This window comes from Periplaneta americana, chromosome 12 (assembly GCF_040183065.1).
Source record: "Periplaneta americana isolate PAMFEO1 chromosome 12, P.americana_PAMFEO1_priV1, whole genome shotgun sequence".
Classification (NCBI taxonomy): domain Eukaryota; kingdom Metazoa; phylum Arthropoda; class Insecta; order Blattodea; family Blattidae; genus Periplaneta; species Periplaneta americana.
Window position 1 is genome coordinate 4,886,877 of NC_091128.1, and position 27,567 is coordinate 4,914,443.

The 27,567-nt window shown below is 35.9% G+C and overlaps 1 protein-coding gene across 2 annotated transcripts in view; it reads right to left on the reverse strand.

The window, feature by feature from the left end:
* The window catches only part of LOC138710131 (uncharacterized), a 41,642-nt gene extending 19,741 nt beyond the window's left edge, over nt 1-21,901 (reverse strand). The window contains exons 1-3 of one of the 2 annotated variants that reach the window (XM_069840762.1): nt 21,481-21,901; nt 19,060-19,239; nt 6,917-8,214 (exon numbers count right to left, since the gene is read on the reverse strand). In XM_069840762.1, coding sequence (XP_069696863.1) covers nt 8,189-8,214; nt 19,060-19,239; nt 21,481-21,727 — 453 coding nt within the window. In that variant the 5' untranslated portion in view covers nt 21,728-21,901 and the 3' untranslated portion in view covers nt 6,917-8,188. Of the gene's footprint in view, nt 1-6,916; nt 8,215-19,059; nt 19,240-21,480 lie in introns of those variants that run through there. The other variant, XM_069840761.1, reaches the window with a different exon arrangement.
* Nucleotides 21,902-27,567: the final 5,666 nt, after the last annotated feature.

Sequence of the window (27,567 nt, forward strand, 5' to 3'; positions counted from 1 at the left end):
ATTCCTTCCCGGTCATCATTTTTGTCGTATTGAAACGATGAACAACTTTTAGTTTCTCTACAAACTGGTAAGCGAGTTTTAAAAACTCATTTTTATTTAGTGGCATGAGTGGCTGTCTTTATATGATTGTACAAGTCGGCATCTTGCTCGTCAGTAAAAGTTCTCCGAAAAGTCCCACTATTGGCCATACATGATTTCAAAGGGATTACCTTACCATCTTCAAGAGCTCTAATTCGATCTCCTAAAGTACTTCTGGGTACATTAAAACGAACACTTGCTTCTCTTATTGTCATTTCTTTGTTACGTATTTTATGTACAGCCAATACCATGTTTTCTTCCTCCCATTTTCCTGTTATTTTTCCCTTTTTTTTTCCTGAAATAAAATGCAGAGCCATTATTATCAATGCATGGATCACGACCTTCACTGTCCGATACTGCCCGCCACTTTATTGTCCGATACCACCTGAATGACGCGCAGTAACAAATAAATGTCTGAAGGAGCAGCTTTGAAGTTCAAGGGATTTTAACACTGCAGTTTATAGAGTAAAATATGTTGTTTTAATCAGTGTGCTTAAAATCTAACTCGACTTACTTTTACTCCAGAAACTTGCTGGCAAATTTAACTCCTTGCAGGGCTACACACAACACCAACAATAAAAGAATTAACCACACACAAACAACACTACAGCTGGACTAAATGTGGCGAACAGCATGCAGCCGGATCTGTTAGTTACTTCCTATTCCCGCTTATGGCAGCACCTGTTTGGCAACTGAGTTTGTCCGATACCAGCTGCTGTCCGATACCACAAGACATTCCCCTATAATGGACTATTGAGCATGCACTGTAGCATATTCCAGTATTTTGTGGCATAAAGCCCCAAATTAGTATATTTTGTAAAAACAATAATATTTATAATTTATTTTCAGCACGTAATAATTTTCCCTTAACTGTAATCGATGGTGGGAAATTCCTTGCATATGCAGTATGGGTGTGGAAAAACCAAAACCAGCACACCATGCTGCTGCACAACAAACACCTCTACCTACCTGACTTCATCATCATCATCATCTATACAAGTGTTAGGCCATGTCAACTATTACAATCTCATAATAACCAGGAATTTTCTCCTCAACTCTTTATCGGATGTCCCACAGATCTTTTCCCATGGGGTTGATAGTGAAGCATAGCTTTTGGAATTCTGTGGGATCTCACACATTGCAAATGGCTCATCCAGTTCTAATATTTCTGTATGAAATAGAATACTGATTCCAGACCGAGTTCTTCCATTACTTCGTCTTTGCGTTTATGATCTCATTTTGTATATCATGCTGTTCTTTGCATAAATCTCATGCATTCTTCCATCCACCTTAAAGTCCATGCCTCACTACCATAACAGAATACAACGTTTGTTAAAGGCATATTCTAGTGCTTTTCTGTACCAGGGAAGGTTTCATTATCCTGTTTATTATTTCATAGTTTTGGAGTACTTTACAATTTTGCTTATTATATCCAAATAATGATCAAATATTAATTTGTAGCCAAGATATGTAAAATCATTGACTCATTCTAAAATTTTGCCATCTACACATATTTTACTAGGGACAGGTTATTTTCACCAGAAGGCCTTCCTGTATTTATTTCCATGTTATATTTTTTTTGCAATGATGTTTAAATTATATACTGAGTATTGTAAATAGTTTTCTGCAGATGATATTAAAAGTAGGTTATCTGCAAATATCAATGAAACTGTTTTCAAATTTCTGTTTACCTGAAACTGACCATGTCGCATTTGTCTCAATTCCTGAAGAATGTAATTCAAGTGCATTATAAACAGAAGGAGGGAGAGACTGCTGTTTTACTTCTATGTTAATTTCGAGCCATTCTGAGGTCCTATTATTAATTTTACCTGAAATTAAATTTGTCCTACCTAACCTAAAAATCCCATAATCACATTTTCTCTGTTTTACTTATTCTCAGTTGGTAACTTTTTTTATGAAGTTTATTTATACACACTTTAACATCTGTGGTCATATCACGTGTGTAGGGTATATCAATAGGTCGTGGACTTTTGTTCTGACTCTGTTTTTATTGTGTGTTATAGATGGCTTATGTTCATGTAACTGATTTAGATTTTGTTTTAATGTTTATTATATTGGTGATTAAGGAGATCATGAATCTTGGTATGTAAATTTCCAATCCAGCATGTGCCTTTGTGATTGAGTGAAACCATAAAAAATCTCAATCAGATTGGCTGACCAAGGGGTTTGAACCCAGGACCTTCCAAATACGAGGCTCAAAGACTACCATTTGACCCGACTCGCTCGATTTTTTTATTGCTTATCCAATTTTTGTAATTTTATTGTTTGTTAGTTGCAATTATAACAATAAACGTTACACTACAGTAGACATGCTGTGTTGTTCAGTTGTGCAATTAAAAGTTCTTCACCCAGTATTCACACAATGTAAACCATGCGAAAATTTCAGGACACTGTACTGGAATGTGGGCGCTTTTTAGATTGTAATAATGGTGAGGGCATGCCTTGCTCCAAAACATGACGGCCTTTTTTCCTAGAATTGGTAAACCCTCATAAACTCCCATTTTCTCCTCAGCTCTTAGGCGCATGGTAGAAATAAATATGACAATGACTTCAAGAATTGGCAACTGAGCTAAGTGTTTATTTCTTGCTCGTAGTGAAGAATGTGAGGGAAAGCCGTCATGTTTTTGAGCAGAGTTGTAAGTGTGAAGGTGTCGTCTTTACATGCAATGAAGGCGTTTTGGGGTCAACAAGGTAGAACTTCATGCCCGAGTTACCTCCCATACATAGCGAGAAGAAAGTAACTAGGGGATTGTAAATAGAGAGAATAATTAAATAACATTATTTCATGATATGAATACTTCACTTGAGGTCGTATCTACATAGGCCTATTTCCAAATAATAGTCAGCCCTTCTTTCTTTCTGCATTGCATAATGACCTGTATTGTATAAAATTCCTAATAATAAGTATGTATTATGATAACTTGAAATTATAATATTAAAATTTTCGCTTATGTACATGCTTGTTCGGCTTCATAGTCAATGTTGAAATCTCTGGTCGTAAGGTTAACACATCGCAATTCCAGTAATCGTATGTGCAAATCCATTGATATATCCTGTGATGTCATTCTAATTTTTTAACAACTGGTTCTCTCTGCTAATAATCGCAAATTTAAAAATATTAAATGACGTAATAATAAACAGCTACAAATAAAGGAAAAGTGCAATTCAACATTCTCTTGTATGTGTGCATAATTTAAAATGCTGTCTCATGTCGCAAAGAAGGGGAGTAGACTTCTGACACTTCATCTGTGCGCTCTGCAGCAGAGGATTGCCTCACATCATATCACATACATTGTCCTACCTACTATGCTATTATATGCACAAATATACAGCATTATACTATATACACAAATTAAATAAAAACAATAGAAGCAGGAAATACATGTGTTTGTGTGTTCTTTACTCAGAAACATTACTGTAGATTAATTGCATTGATGTATAATTTTCTTGTAGTTGTATTGTATTTCTGGTGATGTGGAAGAGAAGGCCTGATGGCCTTAATTCCACCAGAGTAAATAAATAAATAAATAAATAAATAAATAAATGTTTCCTGGAAATGAGGCAGCATGGGTCAAGTGCTGTTCTATGCATCCACAAAATCTTTTTTACTTTCTCCCAACGTTCGTATCTCCAACACAATAACGGCAGATAAAGTGTGAGAAATCCACAGAACAACACCAACTAACTAACTTTCAATATCTGCTCACACCAACGTATTGTTTGGATTATGCCAAGATGCACCAGCCAGGAATAAGATAATGTGGTGCTTGTTTGTTGTGCTCCACATAAGGAAATACTATACTATCCCAAGATGCATCTGCATACACACTTATACCACACACTGTTACACCAAGGTAATTTAACATGTTCAGCATATCACTGCCACTTCTAGCAACGCCATATTGTATATTTGGTCCAGGGAAAATACAATATGTTGTTGCAAAAAGTGGCAGGATTGAGTCTTTCCATAACCAATTTTACTTTTCCCAGACATAGGGTAAGGTTGCTATCAATGGGCCACTTAAAATAAATCTGATATAATATCCTCGGATAAAGTAATATTTATTTCCTTTTTCAAGCAAACTTAAACATTATCTTCTGTATTTCACTACGCTACAAACAGAGGTTATAAATATCCGATGTTAATGAAATATTTGGAAAATAAAAGTAAGCATCATCAGCCCAATGAAAGAAGCTTGTTTCCTTCATTGGGCCAGGTAGTTTCCATGAATGGGCTGCAGAATAATATTGTTAAATAACAACCCGCATCTAAATAAATGCCTATACACAATATCTTCGGCATTAATATGAGTAGTGTGTTGGCATGTGGAACCACAGAATGTGTATTCGAACACAAGCAAGACCACTAGGGCACTTACAAAAATCTTCAGACATTTCATTAACACAAGAAAATGAAATACATCATTGTCAGTTGGTAATCAGGCTTCGACCTGCAGCATTTATATCTCAAATTATTTACGATCTTAAAGAAATAAAAAGAAAAGACTTTAGGCCCTATTTGTTCTATAGCGTGATTAAACAGAACTAAAACATTTAAAAAATAACGAAAGTTGAAAGTTTAAGGGCTAATCAAACAAAACAGCAATTTATATACCTAAAAACAAAACATATCAAGACAATTGAAGTATCAGACTATAAATACCATTACTTATTGTTAAGCCAATTAAACTCTATCCTTCTTCTCTCTTTGGCTGACCAAATAAAAAACTGAAAAACTTAAAAAAGAACGTGCACTGGAAACCATGAATTCAGTTTTCTTTATAGCAGCTAACATGAGAAAAAAACGAAACTTTTATAAAATGTTGTCAAACTTTAGTCACAGTTTTCGCAATAGAACACTTTGGCTTCTTTGGAACAGCAGCACAATTCTCATGAACCCACTCGTTGCATGACAGACAGTGAATCATATCTCCTTTTATGCCATTGCAACAGAGGCCACAATACCATGACTTCTTCTTATAATTACACCTCGTTGAACTATTTGAAGAAAACGAGAGTTTGGTTTGAGCTGACTTCTCTGGTGCAGAATTTTCAAGACGTCTCCTTTTAGTTGTTCGCTTTTTACCTCTTCCAGCCTCTGCTTGTAGGGACTGCTCATGATCACTATCATTCTCTGAGCTTTATTTGCACTTCTTCCGAAAGAAATTTTGTTTGGTATAGGAGAAGATTTCACCCAAGGAAACTTGCAATTTTGGTGCCAACGTTGTTGCATCAGCTGGAAGACATTCTAAACTATCTTGACTTCCAGATGCTATTGCTCCTTTTTCTAGATTCACGGTATTAGGCCAATTTGGTTCTGGAATTTACTCATTGAAAAGTCCAATTGTAGAAGCTTCATTAATGGGAACATCATCTGTTTCAAACTGCATCGTTGCCACAAAATGGCAATCTTGGAACATGGCCCTGTTGACTGGCCAAACTCCAGTTTTTGCAAATCCATTTACTGCAGTCCCTATTGTTGCCGCCAGTCCACATGTTTTACCAAACAGTCGTGGTATATGAAATTGGGTAAGAACTTCAGGTTTGCTTACTCAAATGCTTAACAAACGACACGTCCAATGGCTGCAGCCTAAGAGTAGTGTGTGCCAGCTTGATGAGATTTCTGGTGTGAGTTGAATGTCCATCAAGAAGAAGCAAGACTTCTCCTTCCTTTGAAGAACGGACAGTGCCGATGAAATGCCTTAAGCACCTCACAAATACATATTTGTTAATGTATCCACTTTCAGGATAATAAGCAAAAATTGTTCCCAATGAAGCTCCATCTTCTAATCCTTTTGCAGAACGCGCACGTTTGTAGATGATCAGTGGTGGAACATACTGACACGCAACACTTGTGCAGCAAACTGGATTAGTAGAGAAACCTCTGTTGCCACTGGCTGTCAAACCTACTGCTCTTTTAACTTGAAGGCAAGCATCTTTCTAGGTTTGTTTTACACAGTTTATAAACCAGTCTCATCAACCTTGAATACTCCCATTGAATTGAGCTGGTTTTCGTCAACAATTTTCTGCAAGGTATCAAAAAAATGACTTATGTTTTCTTTATTAAACCCCTTAGCTCGAGCAAAAGAGGTCGACTCTGGTTGACGCAAGTTAAGTTCGGGATGTATAATACAATTTCTTTCCGACGATTTTCTTTTCTTTACTGAATATACGAGGGATTTCGTTCCTTTTGGTTATATCAAAAGATAGCAAGCGCAATTCCCTTGGCGTAAAACCACAATAGGCCTAATTTCCTCAAGTTTGAGAACATTAGCAATAAATTCATTTTCCACTTCTGTGGGAAGATCAGCTTGATACCTATACTTTTTTTTTATGTTCAATAGCAAAACAATTCTTGCCCGCTAAATGTCTTTGTAATGCTACCCTAGGCTCACTATATGTTCTGGCAGCCTCATTGACACCCATGTCACCATTTCGTACTGCAGCTAAAGCACGACTCATACCATCTTCCTGCCACCAATCATATTTCATTTTTGACGGTATCTAGGAAAGAAAACATACATATTTATAATATATGCATGTATAACTAATCATTAGTTTACATTATACACGTATTAAATCAGCTAGCACGGCTCTTTGTTAACTAATTCGAAACAGTAGTTATGGTTTCCATCATTGGGCCACTAGCCCATTCATAGCAATGCAGACCGACTCATTGAAGGCAACTAGCAGTGCATCGTTTAACATGACTCTGTATCCGTCCAAGGTAACTAAATTTTTAATGGAAATATGACTAAATAACGAGAATTCATCGTACTTTCAGACAGTGTCTGCAGAAATTTATACAAGATTAATATTTGACAGAAATGCTTCCTTCATTACACTAGTAAATTAAAAGAAAAACGTGAAAATCTTACCTTATTTCACTTTTGCTTTGTGTCTGCGTCAAGCAACTCACAACTAATATGGCGACACTTTGGCAAACCCCAAGTATACTAAACAGCCACCAGAGTGTACCTATTGTCAATACCTATGGAGAAATCGAGCCGGCCCATTGATAGCAACCTCTACCACCACTACTACAGGCTTGGCATGTGAGGTGCAGGCCGGTGCTGTGTGCCATCTTTGCAATGAGGTGCGAGGCTTGTGGTTCCTCACGCTGAGGATTTAGTGGATCAGTTGTGTCCAATGAATCTCTCTGCCTGTTTGCCACTTTTGGGAAAGGAAGTTAAGGATGAAGAAGAAATCATCCTGCACACTTTGGTGGAGAAGAGAGTGATATCTTCAGTAGACTGTCAATACTCCAAGTATCTAATTGTTTTATTTTCCTATTTTATTATTAATTTTTATCACAGATTTGTTCCTTGGACTCGCATAATTACGAACTTACATCCCTATCGATATAAAACATTAAAAAAGTCTTCCCACATAATTCATTTTTGGCAGTCTGAGACAAAAATAGGTAGAGTGATTCTAAAACAAGTTACAAAAGAGTTTTTTACACTATTTTCTACACATTTACAGTTCCCTGTCCAACAATATGAAAGAAGAAGATAAGCATGGACTGGGGTTGTCCATGATACTATGGCAAAAACTGAAGTTTTTCTAATCTTAGCTCCACATACTTCGCTTTTGTCTCTTGACAGTCAAACTGCTATTTTGTAGTTAAATTTTAAGTTAATGAAGTGATATCAGAGGTCGCTCCATTCTAATAACACTAGTCAGCGATGAAATTCCTGCCTCCAAAGTTTTAATGTTTTTAGGGTATTTTTAGCATGCTGAAATCAAATTCAAAGCCAAAAAGTTCCTACCACGTACCATTTTTTTGTTATTTTTATTTTCTTATAATATATTACGACAATTTATAGCATAATCATTTAAACTGTAATACTTTAACATATGTAGGTTTAGTATGTTAGGATATGAAAACCAAATGTATTCAACATATTTTTAAGGTGTTTATTTTGAAAACCAAGGACACTGGATGTTTCTTAGCAGATAGGGGGTGCAAGCACATAAGGAAGTTAGGGCGAAATAACGTGCAGCCTTGTCATTATTTTTATTTGTGAAAGATAGAAATGTCAGCCACTCCTTGGTGAGAGACTCAACTCAACTCGTCTAGTTTCTCTCACATTTCATTAGTCTGCATTTCATCTGGAAACGAAACGAAATCAGTTTGAAGCTTTATTGTGGAGTAGAATGTTGAAAGTTTTTAGTTCAGTAAGAAAGTATTTACCATGTTGCATCGAGGATGTCTAAATAATCCAGACCACTTTTGTTATATAACTTATGTAGGATATACACATCGCCTAAGCAGAGGTGTAATATTACACATTTTGTGAAAAAGTCATACCATGCCTATTTTGGAATCAAACTTGGAAACCAAAGTAAAGCTTGGGTACCACACAAAGTATGTAGAGTATGCACTGAAGAACTTCGTCATTTGATCAATTGGAGAAGACCGTTGCTATCTTTTGGAGTGCCTATGGTTTGGAGAGAGCAGTCGAACCATAGTAATGACTGCTACTTCTGTTCGTGTGATGTGAAGGGGTACGATTCTAAACATAAAAATCAAATCGTGTATTCAGTTATTCGGTCAGCCATTTTACCTGTGCCTAATGTATACCAATCCCTGAGCGACCAGAAAATCTTAAACAAACGTCATTCTAATGGTACTGACAACATAAAATAGGTTTTAAATACTTTTTCTCCAAAGATGATAATTTTGTATATTGCAGTAATGTGAAAGAATTTATGCTAAAACTTGGACTTCCAAACTATGACCTAAGTGAATGGAGAATGTTCACTGATGCTTCCAAGCGAAGTTTAAAGGATTTCCTCCTTCATAACGGAAACGTTTTTGGTTCAGTGCCCATTGCCTATTCAGTGATCCTCAAAAAATCATACACAAATTTGCAACTGCTGTCATTGCGACTAGACTATAGGAATACAACTGGCAAGTTTGTGATGATTTCAAAGTTCTTACTAAGTTGCTGGGTCAACAATATGATTTTACCAAATTTCCATGCTTCTTTGCCTATAGGATAGTAGGGTACGAGTTGATCACTGGACTATGAAAGACTGGCCACCTCGACAAAATCTGGAAGTCGGTTGTAAGAATGTTGTGCGCCAAAGCCTTGTGAGTTCTTCTAAAGTTGTGCTGCCATTTCTCCACATCAAGCTTGGCTTAATGAAACAGCTTGTAAAAGCTTTAAATAAGGAAGGAGGCTGTTTTAAGTACATATGTGACAAATTTCCACTACTATCTGAAGCAAATTGAAAGAAGATACATATTTAATGGTCTTGACATAAGAAAACATGTCTGGTGCAGCATTTAAAAACAGTATGGATGAAAAGGAGAAATCAGCATGGATGTTGTTTTAAAATTTCTTGGCAACAAGGATCCTAATTACCGAAACATTGTGGCTAACATGCTTGAAGCATACAAGGAATTTGGTTGTAAGATGAGTATCAAAATTTTCTGTTTTCTCAGCTAGATTATTTTGCCGGAAATCTAGAATTTTTCAGCTAAAAGTAAGATGAACGATTTCACAAGGATCTGCAGGAGTTCGAAAGAAGGTACCAGGGACGCGGGAGCATCAGTATGCTTGGTGATTATTGTTGGATGTTAAAGCGTGAAATACCTGAAGAGAAACATAAAAGAAAGAGGAACAGGAGGACTTTCTCAACTAAGAAGCAAGTGGTGTAATTTTTTGTGTGATACATTGTGCTAATTTATACATCCAATAGTGAAGTAAACAAGATAAAACAAAGCAAAAACACTCTAGTGACATGTACGAACAACCATACACATAATTTCAGCAAGTTGTATGTTTTAAATATTGCTTTTGAATTTGAAATAAAAAAGTGAAATGAAAAAGTTTGTGATGAAATTCACGTAATTATAAAATACATTTAAAGTGATTTTGCAAACACACCTGATGTGATAGAAGCAAACGGATTGAAAATTCGGATTCAGCACATCAACATTATATTATAAAATCACATTACTTAGTTAGCAACAAACACAAAGTTGAAATTCGCAGGCTAGTGTAATATATGTCAATTTTATCGGGTATGAGTAAATGAATATGTCTAATAGTTTGAGATGTTCCCCAATGAACTGGCTGCTTGGGAAGCCAATCTCTAAATTGTCGACAGCAAGATTACCACGTGGATTAGACATGCTCCAAGTGTACAGGTTCATCTCTTGGACAAAGACAAGCCCCTCCAACATACTTACAAATTGACCTAAGGGAGCATGCAAGGATTCCAACTCTGTGAATAGATTTGTGTGTTAAGAAACTTCCCAAACTATGATAAATATCTGGATCTAAAAAAAAGAGCAGACCGCAAGGAAGTAATGTAATGAAACAAAACACATTAAAGAGATCTGGGCAAGTAGTTTGACACGTGCAATGAAAGAGATTAGAAATGAGGAGGACCAGATGTTTCTTGAAAAGCAAAGAGAAAAGTATTTTGAAGTAGCATGGAAGGTAGTGATGTCAAACAGCTGCAAAAGAAACCAAGAATGAATGAAGAGAGCTCGGTACGAAGAAGTGAAGTCTGTGTGTGTCTAATGCCTACCCACTTCACTTGCGTGATTCTGCATACCGCGGATAGATGGCAGGACTGTGACCCATTTTCAAGCTGCACACCACTCGGCAGGCCACGTTATGCATAATGTGTATCTGTTAAGAGTTATGTCGTGTATTAGAGTGAGTATATGTGTAAGTGTAGTGTAGGAAATGATGAGGACGATGACAAAGGTGAGGAAGAAAGAAAGGGAGAAACCCGGTGCCGGCACGTAGCCTACTCCTGTTGAATAGCACCCAGGGGACCACAAGGCTTAATGTCCCCATCCTATGGATGAATCACTATCAACAGTGACATATGCCTTCTTTTCATATGCACGTGGACAGATTTGGGATTTAATTCAAGCATACTGGTGCACAATTTAGTGAGTAAAAGTTGTGCACCACCATCTCTCGTAGTCCCGAGGTAGAAATCTTACATGAAAATTTCTGACCCTGTCGAGAATCGAACCTGAGCCAGCTAGTCTGAAGGCAGACGCATTATCACAGCGCTAACTCGGTGGACATGAAGAAGTGAATTTATATCCATGAAAGGAAGAGCAACCGACCCTCTTCATCATGTTAATCACCTAGTGCATCTGATAGCGAGAATGCATATCGACTGTCTGAACCATTATCTTGATTTTTAACATTATTACCCGCTTCAGATGTTCCTCCTCACCACCTAGTGTCCCTAAAACCATATTCCAGTCACCTAAAGTAGTCAGTGCCTTGAATAGAGTCAGTCTTCCAGATTGTGCAGCAGTATTTGTAGCTGGAGCCATTACTGAGACACTAGATAACATTAGAGAGTGGAACAAAGCATCTATTGGTATCAAATACTCTCTAACATTAATACTGGAAAGTTCACGATAAGAGAGGCGAATGACTCATCAGTGCTATCTAGTGGCAGGGAATGTTGACAGTGAGGATAACGTGGCACATAGCGCGGTAAACTGCATCTAACAAGAGTTTTGTACTTCAACACGTGGTGTAAGTCGTAAGGATTATTCTCATGGCTGTTCCACAACATGTCAGAGAAAAGTGGAATTGTTTGTTCTGTGTTCTTCTGTAAAAACTATGCTTGGCAAAAAGATGCTAGATCGTTCTTCAGATTTCCGAAGTGAGTAGGTGAGTGAGTGGTCATGTAAATACAAGTAGTCTATTACTTTTCTGCCACAGGATGATGATGATTATTACAGTAGAGTCAGTAGATAACTTGTTCTGTGACCTTATCATGTGTTGCGGCTCTCACCAATAGGTATGGAGAAGGAAGATAATTAGTCTGAGATGAACTTTCGTGTCAGTAGATTCGTATAATTTTAATCATGAAACAAACTCTCTTTCTGTTAGCTCATTCTTTCCCCACTCGCACGATTCACATGACAGGTCTCGTGTCCTCACCATCATCATCATCATATTATTATTATTATTATTATTATTATTACTGTTATTTGTTTTTGTCTTATAGATATGCCATATGGGTAAATAAATGTAAAAGACAGGACCTAGACGAAACGTTTAAAACTAGAGGAACAGAGTATCTGTACAAAAATCACAGAATATGTTCAGATCACTTTAGATTATCGGACTTCAATAACTCTAATTTGAAAAGTCAGGAGTAAGTAAAAATAAGGTGTAATTGGAAAAGTACCGAAGTTTCAAATGAGTCATAGACCTGTTAATTTTTCATATATTTTTTTTAATAACAGTCTGAAGAGAACAGCTATTCCTTCAGTGAATTTAACAACTCCTTCTTCCGAAAATACGGGTCAAAGTACAATGAAAGAACCACGAAGGTCCCCAAAGAAACGCATTAGACCTTCCATCGAGGAGGTGACAGGTTCTCCGATTCCAGACAGAAATGACGATAGTCCTCTACCAGGTACCTCATAATCAGATAGTACATTAGCAATAACATGTTCTCTGTGCTAAGTGAATCAGTTATTAAACTGCATAAAACTACTTTACTTCCATCATACCAAACACAATTTCTTTATAGTTTCTCCATATAAAATATAGAAAGTCATGACTTTTTCAAACTAAATAGACGCATATTGTATACGTAACATAAAAATACGAATTATTGATTTTGTGAAGAAAGTGTGTGAACTCATGTTTTCTCATAAAAACTGATTCAGTTAGTTATTCGCAAAATATTATTTACCTAGCCCTAGACTTTCAAGACGTTATTAATATTTCACTAAATTAAGTCCCTGTTTATTTTTTAAGATGCAAGAAATCCTAAAAGGTCAAAGATGGCTCAAAATCTTCTGATAAAGACACTTTCTAAGAAATTGATTGCAGCTCAAAAGTTGGTATCTAAACACAAAAAAATTATTTCATCCCTTCGGGTGGAAGTGAGAGCTCTGAAGACAACCAGTTCAAATACTGATTTAATCAAAATTGTTTCTAATGATGAATTCATTATGTCGCAAGTGCGCTTAAAAAGAAAGAAAAAATTGGGAAGGCGGTATTCCAGTTACGATAAAAGTTTTGCATTGGCACTCCATTATTGCTCACCTCAGGGCTACAGATTTTTAAGGAGAAAATTGTGTTTGCTAACAGTCAGATCTCTCCGAAATTGGCTTCATGGATTTGGTAAAGGCCCCGGTATAAATCCCACCATTTTACAATTATTAAAAGTAAAGTCTGGAATGCTGCCACTAAATGAAAAGGTAGTAACACTTGCTGTAGATGAAATGTATTTGAAGGAAAATATAACGTACAATGCTAAAGTGGACATTTTTGAGGGATTCATTGAATTGGGTATACACAGCCCTAACCAACAATCTCCATCTAACGTAAAAGATTCAGAGGTACCACTTGCAAACCAAGCAATGGTTTTTATGATTCGAGGAATGTGTAAAAATTTTAAGCAAACCATTGGTTATTTTCTATCGAAAGATGCCATGCCTGCAGAGATTTTAAAATCACATCTGCTTGATGTAATAAATAAAATAAAAGATACGGAATTTATCCCTAAAGCGATTGTTTCAGACCAAGGATCAAACAACACTAAATTGAGAAGACTGCTTGGATGTAATGAAGTACAGCCTTATTTTGAACACGATGGTGAAAAAAATTTATTTGTTTCATGATACACCACATTTGATTAAGAGCGTAAGGAATAATTTAAAACATTATAATTTTAAGCTATTTGATAAATTAATTAAGTGGGAATGCCTAGAAAAACTTTATTTTATAGATAAAGATATGAATCCCCGACTTTGTCCTAAAGTAAAACTTAATCACTTGAATCTACCGCCATTCACACTGATGCGAGTGTGCCTTGCTACACAGTTATTAAGTCATTCTGTAGGAAAAGCTATGGCAACACTCATAAAATTCAAACAGTTACCAGAGGAGGCTCAACCTACTGCAGACTTCATCCTGTTCATGGATAAAGCTTTTGATTGTTTTAACTCTTCTAGTTTCCAAACTAGTAAAGCCTTAAATAGGCCACTAAGTGAAAATTCCACACACTGGAATTTTTTTAATGAAATAGAAAAAAACATTTAGAAATATCCAGGTAATAAACAACAGGAAAATGAACCCAAAATGTATAAATGGCTGGCTAGAAAATTTACAATCTTTAAAACTGCTATGGAAAGAATTGCATTATAATTATGGATTTAAATTTTTAATAACAAGAAGATTAACACAAGACTGCATAGAAAATCTCTTTTCTATTATTCGATCTAAAGGTGGAAACAACGTAACTCCAGACTGCTCGAAGTTTAGAGCTACAATTCGGGCAATCATGATGAATCAATTCCTAAGTCCTCCTGAAACAAGCAACTGTGAAGCTGACGTTTGTTCTTTCTTACTCAAGAAAGGAGATATCGAGGCAGCTAAATTGAATTTTTGCAGTCCAGGCATTACAGATGTCTCTGATTTGGATGTAACTGTTGATGACAAAAATGTACAGCATACAAATGAAGAAACCGTGTTGCAAGAAAATGCAAGAGCTTATGTTGCAGGTTGGGTGTGTAGCAGAATAAATCACGAAATTTGTCGAAGAAATTTATCTTGTAAAGAAAACCCCAACAATGACGTAACAACGCACATCGCAAATAAAAAATACTGTAAAGATTCAAAAAATTTTTTCCTAATGATGTTTCTCTAATGCTCAGCCAATTGTGTTCTGATGTTTTCAAAGAAACTGATCATGTTATTTATAAAACTAGAATTGGTGTAAAAAAAGAACTAGTTAAAATGGTAGTGCTCCCTGTTAACATGTCCATTTGCAGTGACTGTGCCAATGTCTTCATTGACAAATATTTCAATGTGTTAATAAATTGTTACATCAAAAATAAAATGGACAACCAAACAGCTAAAAAAGAAAACAAGCGATGTATGAAAGCTGCTAAAGTCATGCACAACTAAATTTCATCAAATTTGAAAATATGAGAATTTATCAATTCATTTCTATTCTAATAACTTTGTAATTTGTTATTAATTAAAAATGTTATGAACAAAGTGACTCTAAAGTATACTATTTATTGCTTTGCAGCTTCTTATTGAAATCAAATGCACACCTCTCCTCTTTTCCTCACGTAATCCAGCACGACGCACGGAGTGTGCGAACGTTTCAAGCCGCTAGATGGCAGCACTGTTACTTTTCGCCGCCGCTTGCAATGCTAAACAGGAAAGCTTTCTAGTATTAATGTTAGAGAGTATTTGTTGGTATTCAAAGTCCATATAATGATATCAAGCTTCTTACTGTCCATAAGAAATATCCCAACCAAACTGTAGATAAGAAAGCACAATTATAGGCTATTATGGCATTTTGCCAACATCTTTGGTTTCTCTCTGAGCATCTAGTTGCTTTTTGATGACCAAGTGACCACAGAGAAAAAGAAAAATCATCACAATCATCATCATCATCATCATCATCATCATCATCATCATCATTTACCAAACAGACTTTAAATAATGTGGTCTGTTGCGGACTCAATTCGTTTAACCAGCAAAAAAGGAAAATATAGTAACAAACTTGCAGCCTCCACAGAAACCTGATACTCCTCAATGACTACAGAACATGGCTAAATTGGAAAACCTGAAATTGGAGAATCCTATAACATTGAGAACCAGTTATTTATTTGAAGACTGAAATAGGAAGAGACAAATCTCAATCTTTCCTGCACAGACTTCCTACAGAGTGGTTTTCATGGAACTTCGTGATTGCTCCTCTTAGACGAAAGTAGTAAATGACACGACAGAACGCACTATCAACCTGTTCCAAAAGTACAATGAGACATTGACGAAGATGAATAGAAACAGTTTCTTCTATAACTTTTATCCAAACACTGATAAGAGTTTTCTACTCCTTCAAAAGCTGCTCTGACTTTTTTCTTTCACTATGTTACACATTATAAACTTCTCACCTCTGGAGCAACTTGTAAATGATAATATTTTAATGAAATTTTTTGTGCTTGTTTTACACATTAATGCATAATATTAGCCTTGTGGGAATTTGAATTTTTGAAAGTTCGGTTTTTTGGATCACACTACCATGTCAAGACACTGGAGGAATTTCTGTTAGCTACTAGCAAACACATGTAATTTTTAAGTGAAGAGTTCTCTTTTAGATCTCTTATGTCAGATTCTAGAATATTGACATAACTAAGTACTTGACTGAGAGTATCAAATGTATTTTGCATGTTTAATCTTACTGTTTCTAGTTGGACTGTAAGAGATTCGGTATCATGTACGTATCTCTGGCAGACTTAGTGTTCTCTCAGAAGATAAAATTTTCTTGGTAGGCGATCTATTGCAGACTCCATCCTGTTGTTCTCTCACCAGTGATAGCTTGGTTGAAACATGATGTGAACTGACATGAACTTTTGTACTGTCACCCCTTGACAATCTTTCTGATGATAAACATTTCTTGCATGGAAAGATGAAGGACCCACCTCATGTAAAAGCCTCATACTCAGGATTGCCGAATTTGAGACAATCACGGTGGAACGCACTTCTGACCGCACACCTCTTAGCTTTACAAACCACTCACTATTGCTCGTATAGTGTGGTCTCTCACCTCGCATGCATCAGATCTTAAAAAACAAGCCTTTTGAAGACTTGATTGCTGTGTGGATTTAGATTCAAACATGAGCACAGCTTAAATGTTATTGACTACTAACGACCCAGCAACCATAAAGCATTCTGAATCGTTAGAGACTGGAATTTTTTGTTGAGTTCAAAGTGCAAAATGTGGGATTTTCAAATGGGAAAATCGGTGCTTTCAATTAAATTTTTCAGTATTTTCACATTGTTCGTTTTCGAGCTTGGAAATTGGTATGTTCGTTTTTATAAAGTCTTTCCAACACTTTTTCCCAGATATTCGCAATTTTTCTTTTTGTTTTGCACACTGCAAAAACAAGTGGCAATAGAAGTCAGCACAAGAGATTGTTCGTCTTCCTTGCGAAAATTAATTGCCGATGCATGTTTTACCAACTTCAAATCTTTCTCAACAGTATCTCTTCTTTCCCACGAGACCTCACAATTACAAAATTTACACATGACTGTACTTTTGTCTGTGCAATAAAACCTATGCCTTATATACTGGAAAGCTCTATTGGAGCTATTTTATTATTAAGCATTCTTGTAGCCTCACTTGCACGGGAACACAATAATGTTATTTCGCCTATGTGTGAGACTATAAACAAATAAAACAAACACACTCAACACGTCCAAAATAATATGGCATTCAGCAGGCTCACAATGCTCACAATACGATTCTAGCACATCGCTACATATATCAGATATGATGTCAGGAGTGTGTTTAGACCAGGTATTTGAATTAAAACCTTCTAGCTCGTTGACCGTTGACTAAAACAGATTCAGTATCGAATGTGCAATACTAGCGACCATAAATATCGACCTTATCTGTGCGACAGCTATCGATTATCGATTGTAGTAAAAAAAATTAAAAATTGAAAATTCGCGCACATAATTCGCTAATTGCTTAAAAAATCGCATTCCCGACTTGATACGGATTTCGCGATGTTTCACGAATTCAAATCAGGCATAAATGAATTGAATAATGTATATTTACTGTAATTAGATGTTGAGAAATATTTTTTTCCAAAATTCGAGAAATATTCCATTCCCTATGAATTGTCAATACTTTAAAAGAAGGAAATAATATATTTCATTCAAATGGAATAACAAATTGTAGGAGAGAGGAAAACGAAGTAGGGTAAATCTTGTTAATATTGTGATAGGAGTAATATCGTGCTACTGTGTTTGATAGCTTATCATGCTTTTACAGAGCGAGAGAAGGACCGATTTGATGCAGCAACTTGTCCATGAACTTGTCCTTAATACATTGTCAAAAAAAAAACAGATTTTTGTCTCGATAAGTAAAATTGTAATAAATTCTCATACCAACTATTACGATATTACTCATATCACGATTTTACCAACCTTTACCCTATCTTATTAATGTGCTTAATAATGTATTTTGTAGCTGAAAATATATTTATTTATTTAAATTATGTTTTTGAATAATGAATTATGGTTCATAATTGTGTATGCGATATTAGCACTCAAAGAGAAAGGGATATTGGTAGACGGCTGCCAAAGTAATTGCAGATCAGTCTCAAGCCTGTAAGCTTAGTAATATCGACAGGCCAGTTCTAAAGAGAAACAACTCAAAATTTAAAGTTGTGAGAAAAATGAAGTTTAAAGCTTCAACCATACATAAAACATGATTAATTGAATTTGGATTAAGTTAAACGATCCTCTGATTCTTCACAGCAACATAAAGCTGCAAAATGCAGCTTTCTTTAAACTTTAAATTTTGAGTTGTTTCCCTTTCAAGCTGGGCCGTCGATTTTGTATTTCTGTTTTGACTGCCTGCACACTTGGATAAGGAACAATAATTTAATAATATGATACGATTATATTTAATGTCAAATTAAAAAACTAGATAATTTCGTGTTAAAATGTTAAATTAATATTCTTCCTTTTATGTCAAGAACCTAATTTGTTTTAACTACAAACATTTAAGAACAGGTTCTATGAACTAAGGCAAACTGAACAAGTGAATCCACTGGATAAATGCCCTATTCCCTACCAGTAAGAATCCAAGTCTCCTGAACTTGTTCACAGAGTATGTGGATATCCAGAGTACCGCAATCCTTTGCGCTGGAAATGCCGACAAATCAGCCATTTTTATTACAGCGCTTGCTATTTGCCGTACACATTTGTAAAGGGAATGAATGTAGCCTAAATCAGAATCAAATATTTTTAATTTTAAGGGCCATGGCCTAAATTGAGTTTTACTTTAAATGTTCCCATCCCAAGCATGTTGAAATGGAATAACAATAGTGGCCGACTAGTTGATTGCACTGCTCTGGGATTCTGCTTGTGCATAGCTGAAAGAGCATCTACTTCAGGATGTAAACAGTTACTGTACCTGAGTACATAGAGAAGTCGAAAAGACGAATCGCCACTCTCTGCAGATGCTGCAGCTCCTCCAGCCTGACTTCCTCCTCCCACTCGGCGTACCGTCTGCTGGATTCCTCGAAGTGGTCGCTGCTCGAGGTCTGGGTGGCAGTGTCTAGCATCATCAGCTTGCCAGTTGTATCATGTCGAGCTAAAAGGCAGTGTAATTCTGAACTGAAATCTTCGTAATACACTGATTGCTAACTATGAAGAGAATAAATAGGTACTGTCCAGCTGAAAGGTTATGTCTCATCCCAGTTCGTCCCACTCGTTTCTCCTGTCCTCTCTGTAAGGGCTAGTGGCTGAGCTGTTAAGTTCTTCTCTGCAAATATTTGCTGTACGGAATTGGAAGTTTACATACTATTATACAACTGTTTAAAATAATTTAAAGAAAAGGGCCCCATTAAGTAAGTAATTGTCATATCATTTCCCCTGTTTTGACGACTGTGTGACATAACCACTTGGACGGAGAGTAGCATGACAACATGTACATCACCAAATTAAACTATTAACTATAAGTGAATCATAAAAGTAAAATCTGAAAAGGAATCAAAAGATGAAGCAAGTAGTAATGGCATAACCTCTAAGAAAAATAAATTCAGAGAACTGAAATGAAGAAGTTTAGACTTTTATTAAAAAATGAAATTAAATCATCCATATTCTTTTATTTACAGATGGCTCCTAAATGTTATGTTTCTGTGTGTACCAAAAATTACTAGAGTGCTTTAAGTGAGTGTGTTACATTACAGTTCTCAAATTTCCAACTGAAAAGATAAGTTATGTGGCTGGAAGCTACTCGTATACTATGAAATATTTTCACGCCAACAAAGCATTCAGTTGTGTGTATTAAACACTTTGAAGTAAACGATTTGTATCTAGTACATGTTTCTAGAGACAGAGAAGGAAATGTGCAAGAATAATCCTAAAGCGGATCTCTTATAACTATTTCCAGGTTTACGGGAACAAATAGATAATCTTATTCCTCAACAAGAATGGACCCTGCTAACAAGTGCATTCAAAGATTTGAGCAGCAACAAATTAAGTGCTTGCAAATGGACAAAATTAATTCGTTTGATGACCTATGTAACATAGATACTTTAAAAAAGATAGCAGGTGGATCATTAAACTCAATCCAGTGTTTCTGTACTTTTTGTTGGTTAATTTTGAGGGTGTGTCACAAATATATTGATGTATTAAAATATATGACAATTTATCAGTGCAATTGTGTGTAAATAATCAAAATGATATTCATTGCATCACAGAGTTGGTAAGTGCACACCTGAATTAGAAATGTGGTCTCAATTGGAGAGCATTCTTCTGAAGTACGTAAATTATAATAATTATTACGGTGTAATGATGTTTAGTGTTAACACGACAGCATGTTGGCCACGTTTGTATGTTTACTTAAGTATAATGCTTTATTGTAGGAAGTATTCGAAGTATTATGTTTATTGGAACAAATTTCAAACACATTAAATATAATGCCAAAATACTTATGTGATGTATTATAAGTGCATCTTTGTTGTACAAACAGTCATCTTCCTCCTGCAATGTTATTAGAAACTGTCCATTTTATACGCTAATATAATACTGAAATCTTTTAACAAATGCAGTAAATCAATAATAATGAAGTAATTTTTCACTTTTTTGAACCCGTGTGCTAGTAATCTTTTCTCATGCGTTAATTTACGACTCTTTATCAAATGCTATTATTATCTAGCATCTGAATAAAATAATTAAGTGCAAAAACAAGCGTGATAAAGACACATTTGCTCTATATGGGTTGAGGGAAAACTGCAGAGAAAACCTCAACATTGACATTCCTTAATTTGAGGATCAGCCAGCAAGCCTTGAGAAACTGCTATAGAAGCAGCACTTTCTCTATCAATACTGTCTTTACTTGTGCAATACAATATGCTAACTGCGAGCACTGCGGCTGCAGTATTTGTTCTGTTGCATTGAATGGGGGACAATCACATCACACACGTGATCAGAAGTTAAGGTTGTTGCAACCATAAGGCAAATTCCTGCATGACGCTATCTGCAGTAGGTTCTGGAATGTAGACTATGATTACACCGTAAAAAAGGTCCTTTCTAAACAATAGGGCAATAATGCAACAGAAAGTAGAACATTTCCTAAAAACAATAAAATACCAAATAGTGCAAATAAATGCAAAATAAAAGTAGGCTATATTGGTCTCTATTGAAGTGTAAAGAGTTTATATTGTATCCTGCATTGTCTCTGAAGTATAAGAAAAAATATGATATTTCATCAACTTCCGAGCCCTATTCATCACTCATCAACTCATCACTTTTTCCCACCTCACTTCTGACATTCCCATCACATCCACTCTGTTTCTTCTCATTGCTTCCTTCATGTTTTCCAACTCACCCGGTAGAACTGGTGTCTTCTCATCCCTCGTTGCAGTCGTTGATCTTCTTTTCTTCTCTTCTGTGTCTTGTGTCATGACATGTCCTTCCCCAGTATCCCCCACCCGGACATCTGATTGGGGGGATAGTTTACGTCCGGAGTTTTTTACCAGGGAAAGACTCATCATGGCATTTTCAACATATCTTCTTGGGATATATAAATGCGGTAGCTTCCCATTGCTTTCCGCACACCACTCTCTCTTTCGCATCTTGAAAGATCCCAGGGGGCCCCAGCGTGGAGGTGAGGAGAGTGGATTTGACTAATTAGGCCCTCCGGACTTCACCGAAATTTACCACTAGGGTTAAACATCAGTTCCATCAGGGTTTTTGACCCAATCAGAGACTGGGAAATCCCAATTAGTCTTTGCCCCCCTTATTGAGTCTAAAACATTACAAAGGTTATCAATGTGAAAAGATAACTAAGATACTTATCGAGCATGACATCAAGAAAGCTGGTCTTCTTATTTTAAAATGTAGTCAACCGACCGCAAGGAAATTTAAATATTGTCGTTTTCATATTTTATATTTAAAACGTATTTTTAATTTTTCTAAAGAAATTGATATAACGTACATTTTATGAAGCAGTTATGTATTACATTACTGTTAGGTTACTTGATTTTATCGACAGTAATCTCACTAGATAATGTCCGACTTTGTGTCAAGAAGAGATTAAAGAAATTCAATATTACCACTCAGGTTGGGCTCACAGAATAATAATATGGTACAGTCACGGATGATAAATTACTATCTTGGAAATTTCAAGCTCATAGGGAACTTGCACTCTAAATATCATGCAGTCGAATACAGGGGCGTTTTAAATGAAAATAATACTAATTGATCTTATTTCTCATTACGAATGTCATAACAATAGAAACTTGTTAAAACTAGGGTTGCCATAATGAAGAAACAAAGAAACCAGTACATGATTCACAAGTCAATTTGATCGACAGGAAAAAACGCAGGAATTTATAAGAAACTTGTATATATAATTTATTTTTCACATTAATATCACTTGTTTACTTAATGTGGATGAGACTGGCCACTTCAGTGATACACTTTACCTTATCTAGCACACTATTTGGCATGCAATTTACATTATTACCATTTATTTTAGCACCACACCATTCATGTCTGTAGATCACAGTCACAGAACCTTTCATACTTCTCAGAACTGTGAAGAGAAGGAAGGATGAGTTGTGAAGCTAACTGCAGTTTACATTATACTCTATCTGCAGATGCGTTTACTAACTTAAGTGATAATTTGTTTCTTTCTTGTATCCACTGGCCATTCATCAAGGAAAATGATCTTTGAACGTTGGTATTATATCCACGCAGACAGAAATAACAATTCTACCATTTGCAGCAGTTCTAAGTAGGCTACTGCACCACGGAAATACAACTGCGACAAAAATTTACCGAGATTTCGTGTGAAATCATATTTTTAGAAATTTCCTCTTTGTTGTGCAGTAGGAAAAAATTAAATTTTATCACCTAGTCAGACAGAAGGCTCTTTACTGAGTTCGTAAGATGTATTATCTTGCACCCATTTGAGTATCATTTGAACACTATCTTACAAATTACTGCATTTTTCCAATTTCTGTCCGACTTCATTCAAAATCGTGGACATCAGTCTTTTCTCCCTACTATAAAGCCATGGACTGTCCGAGGCATATGGCAGCCCTTTGTTACAACCCAATGCCAATAAAATTTAATGCATTTTCTCAATTCTCTTCATCAGATCATTTTGAAGGGATATGTGTTTACATTCACAAAAATGTACAAGTAAGCTCTTGAAGGATGTTTAAGTTACATTCAAACAATATAATTTATTGTAAACAATAAATGCATAATATTCTAAATTGTAAAACTTTAATTAATAATATAATTTGTTTATATCTACATTTTATACGGTTATATTACTGAATCATCAATCAATGCAGAGAACTTAAATTGTACAACGAGAGAGTGAACTGGGCATCAGCAGAAATATTTAAATGATCCTTATTAATGTTTGAATATGTCTTGAAATGTTTATGAGATGCCACAGAAACTAGTGAAATGTCATAAGTACGCCTCAAAATTGATGTTTCTATTTCGATAAATAAGATGATGAAATCAAGAAACTGCTGTAATGGAATTGAAAACTGGCAAAGCTATAGGAAGTTATACAGGTTTTCCCGATTGCAAGGTCATGGGGATTGTGTCAGTCTTCAGTCTGGGCATTGCACACACGTACTCCGTGCCAAAGGTGAGTGTAAGCTCACGTCTATCACGTGTGTTGTGGGGGAAAGGCGTCATATGACACAGCTTCTCTCTGGTGCTGACCAGCCTGTACAGCTACCACATTGCCCCTGATGTATGGGACGATCCCCAGCCAGAGTGAGGATTTTGATTACTTAAAAAATTATCTATAAAAGACCCAAAAAGTTATATTATAATGGCTAGAACCCGGAATTTTAGGTGCTAAAAGTTAATATTGTTCCTCGCTATAGTTTAATATAAAAGCCATGCCCCCACTTCTTTGAGATGCCATTCTTGTCATTCAGTATTTTCCCTTCGGTACTGCTAGAGGTCTCTAATCCTCTTAACCACCACTTACAAACTAGCGCACGATTTACAAGATCATTGCCATACCTCCACTTCATTGAAATGCCATTCTTGTCATTCAGTATTTTCCCTTTGGTATCGTTAAAGGTCTTTAATCCTCTTAACATCACTTACAAATTAGCACACGGTTTACAAGATCCATTGCTCAGTCCTTCTGACTCTGTTGTCTATTATTACATAACGGACTCTTGTGAACTAAGCTTAAAACTCTCCTCACGGGCACTAGGCCTACTTCTATTCATCTACACTCAGTGACATTCTTAACTTTTAGGACATAAAATTTCGGGCTGTAATAATGACTTGAAATGATGAAAAAACAGACCTAAAAACAAACAATACTATGCATAAGTAGTCAAAATACTACCTTAAATTAACAGCTCTTCAGACTGTCTACTATGGTATTCCCATATAAAAGTATAAAAATTTCCCACACGAACACAAATTTTCCCACAACTTACAGTGTGAGCTACAATAAAATAATTAATTAGGTCATAATTAAACATTCAGCTACAATAAAAGAGAAGGGTGGATGTACCAACCACCAAATCTCCTCCACATCTAGCACATGTATCCCAATAACGGAAACTAAAATGGATGCTGGTGACTTCAAAGGTGCTCTAGTTCAATTCTTTTATTTGGAAGCAAAGCGTACAACTTAGCTGAGAGCTTCATGTGCTATTCTATTCTCCTCTTCCTTTTGACATGACTATCGAAAAAATCCTTCCAAGTTCTGCGTTTGAATGAAGTAGTGTCAGTACTAATTTTGCGAGTTTTTCTATATTGGGAAATTTTACTTCGTCATTGAAGACTAGCTTAAATTAGGCCTACTAAAAAAAATCATTTTAAAATTGAAAAATGATAAAAAAAGCTCTCTAAATTTAAAAAATGACTTCAAAGAATTAAAACAGCGAAAAATGACCTAAGAATGACAAAAACTCTACATTTCTGTAACCAGCAGCTCATATCCAAAATGTATTTATTTACAGGCATTGCAAAGAATGTAAAAAAATAGAAAGATGACATGTCATCAAAATCCGCGCCCTGACCGTAACCATAACCATTTATTACATGCACTAGATCATGGGACATGTCATATTTACAAACTAATAGAGAGTTAGATAATACACAAGAGTATATCGCCATATTCATCTTCGTGGACTGTCCTGGCTCAGTACTCCAAAATTTACCAAATCTCTTCTATAATGTGTCCGACATTTCTATGCTGACCACTGTTCATCCTCTTCACATGTTCACTCCACTTTGGTTCATATTTTATCTGCTCATTGACAGGTTCGTGTTCTAATTATTTTCTTATTTCATTTCTAATCTGGTCCACTCATGAGCATCCTTTTATTGTATGCAAAAATTTAATTTCTGAGGATTCTATACGGCTTTAATCTTCATGTTAATTACATTACCCACCATTCACTTTCCTGAGAAGTAAGTGTCGTCATACATATGTAAAATTTTAGCTGAGTTGCTTTTCTAGTTCATTTTGCCCATAATCTTTTAATAATGTACTACACATTATCTGGTATATTGTATGAGATTCCTCACCAATATTAACAGCATCAAAATGACAATAGAAGAAAAAGCACTGATTCAATATGAAAAACTTATCAGGTTACCAGGAAACAATTGGCATTCATACAGTCCTCTCTGTAGATTGAAAACTCAAAAAAGTTTCATATCCATTGTTCAAGAATTAAAACAGAAAATCAATATCCCAAATTTAAAAGAAAACTTACAAATTAAACCAAAGCCCTTCACTCTATTAAATATAGAATATAATCTAAATTTAACAGAAGAAATACTGATATCAGAAGTAAACACTGAAATAATGGAACAATTGTCTTTACAGACAATTAATATTAGGTACCCTCCACAAATCTGGCTTCATTTATACACTGACGGATCCTTGATCTCCAGAGAACAAGGTGCCGGTGCTGGTGTTACGTACTGTCTCTTCTTACTTTATAGATCTCTTGGATATGGAACAACAAGTTTTGAGTGTGAAATAATTGCAATACGTGAAAGTCTCAGGAATCTTCTATGCCACATCAATAAATTTAAGAATGCAGTTATATTGTCAGACTCCAAAGCAGCTATTCTATCAATAGTCTCTAAACACACACCTTCATCTCAAACAGCAGAAATAACTAAAATGCTCTCTCAATTAATATCACTCAATAAAAGAATTGTATCCCAATGGATACCATCCCATTGTGGAATCCTGGGAAACGAGAATGCGGATGCTTTAGCAAAGAAGGGCAGCACTGCTACTTACAGACCTGTTACTAAATCTACGTATTACTCTGTGAAAAGATTTATTAAATCTACATACTTAGACTTCAACAAACAAAATTTGATAACACAATCCCAAGGGAAAAAATGGAACTCTCTGCATCAAAATCCACAGTTAATTCCCGATTTACCACGAAAATCGTCTGTAGCTGCATTTAGATTGGCAACAGGCCATGATTGTTTGGCCAAACACCTGCATAGAATTGGAATATATCAGTCCCCTAACTGCCCATTGTGCAACTCAAACCAAGAAATGGATTCGGAACACCTCATAATCTGTGCTTCAGTGGCTGGCCATGATAATATCTTTGAAAAATATTGGAGTGGGAGAGGTCAAATGACTTTACTGTCAAACGCCTGGCATTAGAAAACAACAACAACATTATCTGGTATAGCAGAGGAGGCAAGATCTGCCCTGCGACCTTATCATGTGCAGTCACCAATGGGTATAAAGGGTCAAGACAGGTTTTAGTCTGAGATGAAATTCCATGTTGGTAGATTTGTACAGTGGCGGCTGATTGGCTGAGGCAAGTGAGGCTGGGCCTCAGTCGCTTTGTTCTCTTAAACTCAAAATTTTAGTGGTTTTTAGTCGTATATATCATAGCTATTATATAAGTTCTTTCAATGAAGCATATAGAGTTGTAGAAGTAGAAAACCTTGTGATGTATATAGACCTGTCTTGCAGTAAAATTTGTTCCTGAAGCCAGGATCACTCATGCCGTGTCTGGCTTCTGCATTTCCCCGGGTTTTATGGTTGCACTGGGAAAGCTGAAACTGAGATACATTTCTTGTGGCCTCGTGGCCTAGCAGGTATTCCCCCACCCATCAGCCTTCACTTCTCCCATTCAGAACTCGGTTCTTGTCAATGCCTGTCTCAAGTGTCGGTTGGGATGAGAATAACAGTGGTGAATCGTCATATGGTCCACTGTGGTTATGTGTTTCGGGAAAATAGTAAATAGAAGTCTTATGGCCATGCCGTAATAGTTTTGAATTTTGTCTATAACTGAGTCAGTTAGCCTCCCCTTTCCTAATAAACCCTTACCATCAGATAATTTTTGTCCCTTCACACTGGTTTTCAGTCTCCTCAAAATGCCCATGTGGCCTATGCACTCTAATTTTCTAATTTGTACGTCATTCC